General features: G+C 46.4%; 1 protein-coding gene across 1 annotated transcript; it reads left to right on the forward strand.

The window, feature by feature from the left end:
• Positions 1-475: 475 nt before the first annotated feature.
• LOC120034383 (cytoglobin-1-like) lies at positions 476-9,366 on the forward strand. Its single transcript, XM_038980916.1, has 3 exons — positions 476-792; positions 7,561-7,792; positions 7,893-9,366. Exons 1-3 carry the CDS (start codon positions 650-652, stop codon positions 8,049-8,051), a joined length of 534 nt encoding a protein of 177 aa, XP_038836844.1. The 5' UTR covers positions 476-649; the 3' UTR covers positions 8,052-9,366.
• Positions 9,367-10,216: the final 850 nt, after the last annotated feature.

Consider the following 10,216-nt stretch of genomic DNA (forward strand, 5'->3'; position numbering starts at 1 on the left):
CCTTTTTTATGGAGGAAAACTAAACCAACAAAAGACTGCTCCATTTCTAGCGTACCTTAATCTTTTGAGCAATGCCCTTTATCTGTGTTCATATGAGAGCAAACATAACATTTTGTCTAATGCAGATCATTTTCACAATGCCCTATAGCTGTTAACTGTTTTTCACATATTACTCTTGAAAAATCTGAATGCTTTTCCTCTCAATATCCCCTCCAATACACACACACACACACACACTCACTCACACACAAACATGAAGCATTTCGCTACGCCCACAATAACATCTGCTGAACATGTGTATGTGACCAATAAAATTTGATTTGATGAACACACAAAAACAGAAAATAGGCAAGTACCAAATTGGGTGGGGAGGGAGAGGGGAGAGAAAGAGAGAAGGGGAGAGAGAGAGAGGTGTGTGGCTCCTCCTCACTCTGTGTGCGCTCTCTTCCTCTCGCTTTTTAGTGTGTTCCTCATTCACTCAGTCAGAAAAGGTTGAGAGAGGGTCTCAGCAAGAGAAGGGTAATAAAAAGGTGATTGTTTGAACGAGAGAGACTGTGTAAACAAAGGGAACTGGGTGGGGGTTGGGTTCTTGGGGACTCTTATCACCTGTCTTCAACACACCGCTCCTGCAGCACTATAGGACTCCTGGATGGAGAGGCAGCAGGGAGAGGTAAAGGCAGATCGCCTGGAGCGCCTAGACCCACTCTGTGACTCAGAGAGAGAGATGATCAAGGACACCTGGGCCAAAGTCTACCAGAACTGTGATGATGTCGGGGTGGCCATTCTCATCAGGTAAACTTTACCTATACTCTCTTTCCCTTGTTTCTTGCCTATAACATCTTGAAATTGTCAGTCCAAAGACACTGAAAAACTTGCCTAGGTGCACCCATTTCCATTTGGGGAGTTGTGGAGGGCTGATGACAGAAGAGCTGTAACTTACTGCATGCTGACTGTTTCAACACAGCACACACATATTGTTCTTGCTGCACACACACACACACTCACACACAAACAGAGCTGGTGATTGCAGTCCCCTGACCAGTGGCAACAGCTTCTGCCACCACAGGGAGCAAAACTCTCAGCAGCATCTTGTTATCATAGGGATGTTCAGGGCCTCAACCAAGGCAGATTTAGAACCAGGCTAAAGTTTGCTTCTCCTTAATTATTACATTGCCAACATGGCAATTGCACATGGCTCCTTATCTTGCTCAATAGTTGTTTTACCAAATCGTGTTGCAATAGTTGAGTGTAATAAATCACAATGTTCTTGCAACCTAGATTACAATCTCTCCATGACCCTTGCATGATCCCCACTATAAGTGAAGGGAACTGAAAGTTATTTTAACAACGTGTGAAGATTGTAACATGACGATTGACTTGACTTGCATGCTCTCAGTCTGTTAGAGAGAGCGCCATCATTCATATCTGAGCTATTGCATCTGAAATTGGCTCCCTTCCTATCAGTTGGCAGAATCAGAGGGGAAAGCGTGCAGCTCAATCCATCTTGCTGCTTATTCCAATCTGACATATTTGGCTCTGCAGGTGCTCCCTCTCTGAGGGCAGATCATGTTTCACATATCTGCAGACCAGGGATTTCTGACCTGACTCACTGAACCCTCACAACCCGTCTCTGTCTAATCCCTCATTGAGCCCCATGAAGATCAGTGATCAGGGACACTCCCTCCATTCATCATTACATAGTGGACAGGAGGTCATTATACTGTATCAAACCATTAAAAGGCAGATAGCTTTGGGTATACTACCGTCCATGACTTACTGTATATATATTACAGCAGACAAGCAGTTGCTAACCTCTGTGACCATTTGTGATGAGCAAGGCCTTTGTAGTGGTGATGTTTGCACCATGAGACAGCATTGCCCCTCATGAGTCAATAGCTGCGTACCAAGAGTTTTCATTTATATTTTTCGTAGACTTCTATTTACCACCACAAACTGATGCTGGCACTAAGACCGCACTCAACGAGCTGTATAGGGCCATAAGCAAACTAGAAAATGCACATCCAGAGGCTCCTAGTGGCTGGTTATTTTGAGGCAGGAAAACTGAAATCCATCTTACCTCATTTCTACCAGCAGATCTTTATTATAATTTGTATTGTTTTCAAAGCTACAGAACTGTTTCACTAGCACAGACTGGAATATGTTCCAGGACTCATCCGATGACATTGAGGAGTTTTTCACATCAGTCTCTGGATTACAGGCAATATCCGCACTGAGCTAAAGGCTACAGCTGCCGCTTACGAATCCTACTACACCGGCTCTGTTGCTCGTCGGAGGTGGCAGGGTTTGCAAACTATCACAGATTACAAAGGGAAACCCAGCCACGAGCTGCCCAGTGACGCAAGCCCACCAGACAAGCTAATTGCCTTCAATGCTCGCTTCCAGGCAAGCAACACTGAACCATGACTGAGAGCACCAGCTGTTCCAGACAACAGTGTGATCACTCTCTCCGTAGCCGATGTGAGTAAAAACTTTAAACAGGTTAACATTCACAAGGCCGCAAGACGGATTACCAGGACGTGTACTCAGCGCAAGTGCTGACCAGCTGGAAAGTGTCTTCACTGACATTTTGAACCTCTCCCTGAAACAGTCTGTAATACCTACATGTTTCTAGCAGACCACCAGACCACCGACTCAAATTTGCATACCTCCCCAACAGATACACAGATGACGCAACCTCTATTGCCCTTTCCCACTTGGACAAAAGGAACACCTACTTTAGAATGCTGTTCATTTACTATAGCTCAGCGTTCAATACCATAGTGCCCTCCAAGCTCATCACTAAGCTAAGGACCCTGGGACTGAACACCTACCTCTGCAACTGGGTCCTTGACTTCCTGCCGGGACATCCCCAGGTGGTGAGGGCAGGCAACAACACATCCGCCACACTGACTCTCAACACAGGGACCCTCAGGGTTGCGTGCTTAGTCCCCTCCTGTACTCCCTGTTCACCCATGACTGCGTGGCTGTGCACGACTCCAACACCATCATGTAGTTCGCCGACATCACACCATTGAGAGCATCTTGACTGGCTGCACACCACTTGGTATGGCAACTACTTGGCATCCGACCGCAAGGCACTACAGAAGGTAGTGCGGACAGCCAAGTACATCACTGGTGCCGAGCTCCCTGCCATCCAGTACCTCTATACTAGGCTGTGTCAAAGGAAGGCCATAAAAATTGTCTAAGACTCCAGCCACCAAAGTCATAGACTGTTCTCTCTGCTACTGCACGACAAGCGGTACCAATGCACCAATTCTGGAACCAGCAGGACCCTGAACAGCTTCCACCACAAGCCATAAAACTGCTAAATAGTTAGTTAAATAGGGCCTCCCGGGTGGCGCAGTGGTCTAGGGCACTGCATCGCAGTGCTAGCTGCGTCACCAGAGTCTCTGGGTTCGCGCCCAGGCTCTGTCGCAGCCGGCCGCGACCGGGAGGTCCGTGGGGCGACGCACAATTGGCATAGCGTCGTCCGGGTTAGGGAGGGTTTGGTCGGTAGGGATATCCTTGTCTCATCGCGCTCCTGTGGCGGGCCGGGTGCAGTGCGCGCTAACCAAGGGGGCCAGGTACACGGTGTTTCCTCCGACACATTGGTGCGGCTGGCTTCCGGGTTGGAGGCGCGCTGTGTTAAAGAAGCAGTGCGGCTTGGTTGGGTTGTGCTTCGGAGGTCGCATAGCTTTCGACCTCGTCTCTCCCGAGCCCGTACGGGAGTTGTAGCGATGAGACAAGATAGTAATTACTAGCGATTGGATACCACGAAAAATGGGAGAACATTTTTTTTTAATAAAAAAAAAATAAAAAAATACTTAGTTAAATAGTTAAAAGGACATAATCTGGGTCATAAATTGCAATGCTTTCATTTGATGCAATACTTGAATACCGGTACTTCTTAAGCCTCAAATTGCTCTGAGGCATTCCAAATGCCTGTAGTATTACATGGTGACATGGAGCACTTACAAGGAGCAAACTTTAGCTATCTTTGGAGATTTGAAGGCATGTTCAAGTATAATGTCAAACCTGAAACCTCAACTGCTCTCTCTGTCAGTTTAATACTAAAAGCTATGGTTGGTTAATTTAGCTCTCTCAATAATTAAAATATCCAATGTGAAATACCCATAGCTCTCTGAAAGTGTTGTATCCGGCTACGGATGCATCTCATTGTAACACAATCCAGGGTATCCATATGTAGTTGTATTTGCATTTATCAAATACCTATACAATTTCCACTCAGGGCAAGTATGTCACTTTTAGAACAGCCATGCAACTATCTCAGAAATCAGCCCTATCCCAGAGTAGAGTAGGATTAACAGACTGATGATTATAAAACACTAATGAGGATATTTATATGCAGCCACCATAGGTCAAGGAAGAGATTAAACACCACTGTCTTCACTACTTATGAGTGAAACAGAGGATCTGGCTTTACAATTGAATGTCATTGATAGACCCTCCATTTTATGCAGAAGAAAATGAGATACCCGCTCCTCTGTCTTCCTTGTCTGCTTCCTCTGTCACGTTCCTCTTCCTGGAAATGACTGGACCAAAGCGCAGCGTGGTACATGTTCATGATATTTTATTTAATCAGAACACTTGAACAAAAATAACAAAGAGAAAAACGAACAGTTCTGTAAGGTAACTATACAGAAAACAACTACCCACAAAACACAGGTGGGAAAAGGCTGCCTAAGTATGAGTCCCAATCAAAGACAACGATAGACAGCTGCCTCTGATTGAGAACCACACCCGGCCAAACACAAAGAGATAGAAAACAGAAATAAAGAAACTAGAATGCCCACCCTAGTCACATCCTGGCCTAACCAAAATAGAGAATAAAAGCCTCTCTATGGCCAGGGCGTGACAGTACCCCCCCCCCCAAAGGTGCGGACTCTGGCCGCAAAACCTGACTCTAAAGGGGAGGGTCCGGGTGGGCTTCCTTTACGGCGGCGGCTCTGGTGCGGGATGTAGACCCCCCTCCGCCTCTGGCTCCCCCCACTTTGGTGGCGCCTCTGGTGCGGGGACCCTCGTTGCGGGCCCCGGACTGGGGACCCTCGTTGCGGCCCTGGACTGGAGGCCGTCGTTGGAGGCTCCGGACTGGGGACCGTCGCTGGAGGCTCCGGACTGGGGATCGTCGCTGGAGGCTCCGGACTGGGGACCGTCGCTGGAGGCCTGGTCCTTGGAGGAGGCACAGCATGAACCAGGCTGGGGAGACCTACTGGAGGCCTGGTCCTTGGAGGAGGCACAGGATGAACCAGGCTGGGGAGACCTAGTGGAGGCCTGGTCCTTGGAGGAGGCACTGGATGGACCGGGCTGTGGGGGAGCACTGGAGATCTGGTGCTTAACACTTGCACCTCTCCTCTTGGCTGAATGCCCACTTTAGCCCGGCACGGGCGGAGCGCAGGCATAGGACGCACTGAGCAGTCACAGCGCACCGGAGACACAGTGCGCAGAGCCGGCGCAGGATACCCTGTGCCGAAACGGCACACCGGAGACCAAGAGCGCTGAGCTGGCACAATCCGCCCTGGCTGGATGTCCACTCTATTGTGGTACTTACGGAGAGCTGGCTCCGAGCGCACCGGGCTGTGCATGCGCAACGGAGACACGGTGCGCTTACCCGCATAACACGGTGCCTGCCCGTTCACTCGCTCCCCGCGGTAAGCACGGGGAGTTGGCTCAGGTCTATAGCCTGACTCCGCCAATCTCCCCGTGTGCTTTTGGGGGGCTGCCTCTCGTGCCTGCTTCGATGACTTGCCTCCTCATATCGCCGCCGCTCCTCCCTCGCTGCCTTTATTTCCTCCTTTGGACGGCGATATTCCCCAGCCTTTGCCCAGGGTCCTTTACCATCCAGGATTTTCTCCCAAGTCCATGAGTCCGAAAAACGCTGCTCCTCCTTACCACGCTGCTTGGTCCATTTGCGGTGGGTAGTTCTGTCACGTTCCTCTTCCTGGAAATGACTGGACCAAAGCGCAGCGTGGTACATGTTCATGATATTTTATTTAATCAGAACACTTGAACAAAAATAACAAAGAGAAAAACGAACAGTTCTGTAAGATAACTAAACTATACAGAAAACAACTACCCACAAAACACAGGTGAGAAAAGGCTGCCTAAGTATGATTCCCAATCAGAGACAACAATAGACAGCTGCCTCTGATTGAGAACCACACCCGGCCAAACACAAAGAGATAGAAAACATAAAAATAAAGAAACTAGAATGCCCACCCTAGTCACACCCTGGCCAAACCAAAATAGAGAATAAAAGCCTCTCTATGGCCAACACTTGATTTCACAGGTGAAGGTAGTGGAAGCCATGTGCTTTCATCGAAGCACAATGGCTTCCCCATAAAGCTTCCATTTTCTGTTGTGGGTTTTAAAAGGATAGAGGTATGGGACATCTGGAACAGATACACACAGACAGCTGTATTGTATCTGTCCTGGTCACTGTAGGCTGTAGTTTATTGCTCAATACTATTCTCTTTCACAATGTGGTCTCCAGTGTTCAAACCAGTTTATGCCACAAAGAAACCCTATATCATCATTGGAATTGGAGTTATTCTGTTTTTATATTGTAGAGAATCAGATGTGTGGTACGTAAGGAATATGTCTTATCCTAATACATTGTTGGGGTGTTTACAAGAGCTGACAGGAATACACAAATACTGTAGCACACCAATGTTGAACATGAGTGTGGGTGTAGGTGCATCCGTCCAAACCAACCATATGGTATATCCCTATGATGTAGAGCTAATTGTCTCCAACCCCGACAGTAACACAGTGAGAGGGAAGCAGCAGATGAAGTCACTGCTGCCTGAGTACACACAGCCATTCTGACCGTTTATTTCAATGTGTAATTACACAAGCAACCAACTAACCATCTCAATTTCATTAGCGCACTTCACTGTTGGTCTGCTAATCCTATGGCCAGACATGGAGATGATGAAACACCAGCTTTGTGAGTTTTAGGGGAGAGCTGTGCAGCTTGTATACAGTCACTGTCAGCCACTGAGACCAGACATCAGGGACCACATTGGAAACAAGTGGAATCGCTATACCGTGTTATCGCCTAGGTTGTACCCAGTGCATATTTTTCCAAATAAATCAATCACCTGGACCAACAGGTCTCCTAGACCTAGGAGAACATAGCAGTAGCCACCGAAATGCCAGGATGTACACAGACCTGTAGCACGATGACAGGCTGGGTGTGATACTGTATATCACAGGCTGGGTGTGATACTGTGATACATGATATAATTGTGCTTTTTTTTTTTCTTCTTCACTTAGTTTTTTTGTAAACTGACAAACATTTCTTCTGCCTTATCAGCTAGAAGAAATGTATGTTTTTATCAACACAGTTATCTTGTATTTGAATAGCACATGCTTGTGCTCAGGCCATGGTTGAGTAAATGAAGCATAACCTTTACAGAACCTGGAAAGTGGTTAAACATTAAAAGGGAAAACATGCTCTGCAGCTGTGTCAACACGCTCCAACTATGTTTACTTATAATATCTCACTGGGCCAAGTAATGCACCTCCTTTCTTCTACAGGCTCTTTGTGAACTTCCCCTCCTCCAAGCAGTACTTTAGCCAGTTCCAACAAGTGGAGGACCCTGAGGAGCTGGAGAGGAGTGCCCAGCTCAGGAAGCACTCACGCAGGGTGATGAACGCCATCAACACCCTGGTGGAGAACCTCCATGACGGGGACAAGATGGTGTCTGTTCTGAAGCTGCTGGGCAAGGCCCATGCACTCAGACACAAGGTGGAGCCTGTCTACTTCAAGGTGAGGAAGAACCAGGCAATATGTTTTCACATAACCATTATCCACAGGCACACCAAAGCAAATGTATCACTCATTCCATTTCCCTCTCTCTCTTTCTCAGATCCTGTGTGGGGTGATTCTGGAGGTGCTGGTTGAAGACTTTCCTGATTACATCACTCCAGAGGTGGCAGGGGCATGGACCAAACTGCTGGATGCCGTCTACTGGCACGTGAAAGGTGTGTATGAGGAGGTGGGCTGGGCCTCCAGCTCTGTTGTGTGAACCATCTGTCTGTCTGGGTCAAAGTAACCGTCAGTGACTACTGTGGACTCCCGGAGACTGACTACTACTGGACCTTGGCTTAGGAGGAGGACGATCTACGTCTGACCATTCAAGGGAAGAAATGTATCTTTCCAGAGCTCATAGAATCTTCCTATGTATCATCATGGCTCCCTCCCTGTATCTTTCCCATGCCCCACTGTGGGGTGTGTTCTTCTGATGGACTCTCTTATGAATGATGGGGTGGTGGTTTGTGCTGACTTTGGTTGGAATGTGTGTGAATGGCCATATGTGTGTATGCGTTTATGTTTGAGGTAGAGCATAAGCCCTACACAGACTGATAGAATCGTGGATGTCTCTTCAGGTACATTGCCATGAGATTATGTTGAAGATTGAGGATGGGCAGACATAAGAACTGTATTATGTCATAGAGACAGTCTAAACGTACACTCTCATACACATGTTTTTATCTTTACACCAAAAACAGATATACAGGGGAGAGTATGTCTTCTGCTAATCACTCAGTTGTTAACCTGGGTTGTGCCTTTCTTTATCCCTGACACTGACATCAAGACCTTTGTTCATTTCATGTGATGCTTTGCTGGTGTTTCCTGGGCAGTATATTGTATTTCAGAATCAGTCACCCTTCAGAATCAGATCCACTTCACTGTCTCACAAAATGAGAAATAACTTGTGAGGTGTGGTGTCCACATTTAAGCAATGTAAATGTTTTTTTTAATCAATGCCTGTATCTGCATAATAACATAATAAACCAAAACAATGATTATATCTATAATGAAATCATGACATGCATATTATTCTTAATCCCTTGTTTTTCACTGTGAGGTATTAGCACTCTCTTTCCTGCTGTGGCCTACTCCCTGTGAGTCAGCAGTCCTAACGATAGGTGGATTAGCAGGAGGCCTAAAGTTATTTATACCTCCCATTTCACCAGACACTCAGAGAGAGTTGCTCAGTTCTGAATCCAGCCACCTCTCCCTGCACATCATTGATTGTTGTGGGAACACAAGTGCACACGTTGCCTTTCACACCAGCATCAATAAAGACTTGTGTACCGTATGTGCTCCCCCATACCAACCTACTGTATATAGATATCATTACACAATAGAAGGTGCAGTAACAATACATTAGTATAATGAGTCTGGATTACTTAATGACTTCTATGAAGGTGCAATAGAACTACTAGTGATATGTTATTTACATATATGCCGAATCTGATACTGAAAACAATGACATTGTCACGTTCCTGACCTATTTCTGTTAGTTTGTTGTATGTGTTAGTTGGTCAGGACGTGAGTTTGGGTGGGCATTCTATGTTTTCTGTTTCTATGTTGGTTTAAGGGTTGCCTGGTATGGCTCTTAATTAGAGGCAGGTGTTTGGCGTTCCTCTAATTGAGAGTCATATTTAGGTAGGTTGTTTCACAGTGTTCGTTGTGGGTGGTTGTCTCCTGTGTCAGTGTTTGTCGCACCATACGGGACTGTTCGTTTGTTTTTGTACATCGTCATTTTGTGTAGTCTATTTTCCCTGTTCGTGCGTTCTTCGTGTTTATGTAAGTTCGTCGTCCAGGTCTGTCTACTCCGTTTGTTGTTTTGTTAGTTATAGTGAAGTTCGTGTTTTTTCGTCTTGTCTTTAAATAAATTATGTGTTCACAACCCGCTGCGCCTTGGTTCCATCACTACTCCTCCTTTTCGGATGAAAAGGAGGAGAACAACCGTTACAGACATGAACACACACAAACATTAAGACAGCTATGCTTTGTCCCCAAGATGAAGGCTTAATCTAGGTTTTCATTACATAAATGATTTTACACAAGATCAAGTTCAAGTAAACTCAAGAATTCTAGTAGCCTACAAGTGCATGCATTCTTTGTTTAATATAGGCTACACGCTCTACTCTATCAAAGCCCTGAGACATTACACAATAAAGACAAAACACTCATTATGACTTTAAGCATGAGAGTATGCTACTACAGCAAAATCAAGGTCCATGACAGCCCTGCAGTGCTAGTTCAACCCACACCACATGAATGGCCACAGTACATAGCGCCCCTGTAAAGCTACACTAGTGGCGATGGAGGATTAAAAGGTTGAGCTCAGACCACAAACACTACTTTCTGTTTACCTCCTGCCCCTGCAACAGGGCCTTC

The sequence above is a fragment of the Salvelinus namaycush genome, chromosome 41, assembly GCF_016432855.1.
Source record: "Salvelinus namaycush isolate Seneca chromosome 41, SaNama_1.0, whole genome shotgun sequence".
NCBI classification, from domain to species: domain Eukaryota; kingdom Metazoa; phylum Chordata; class Actinopteri; order Salmoniformes; family Salmonidae; genus Salvelinus; species Salvelinus namaycush.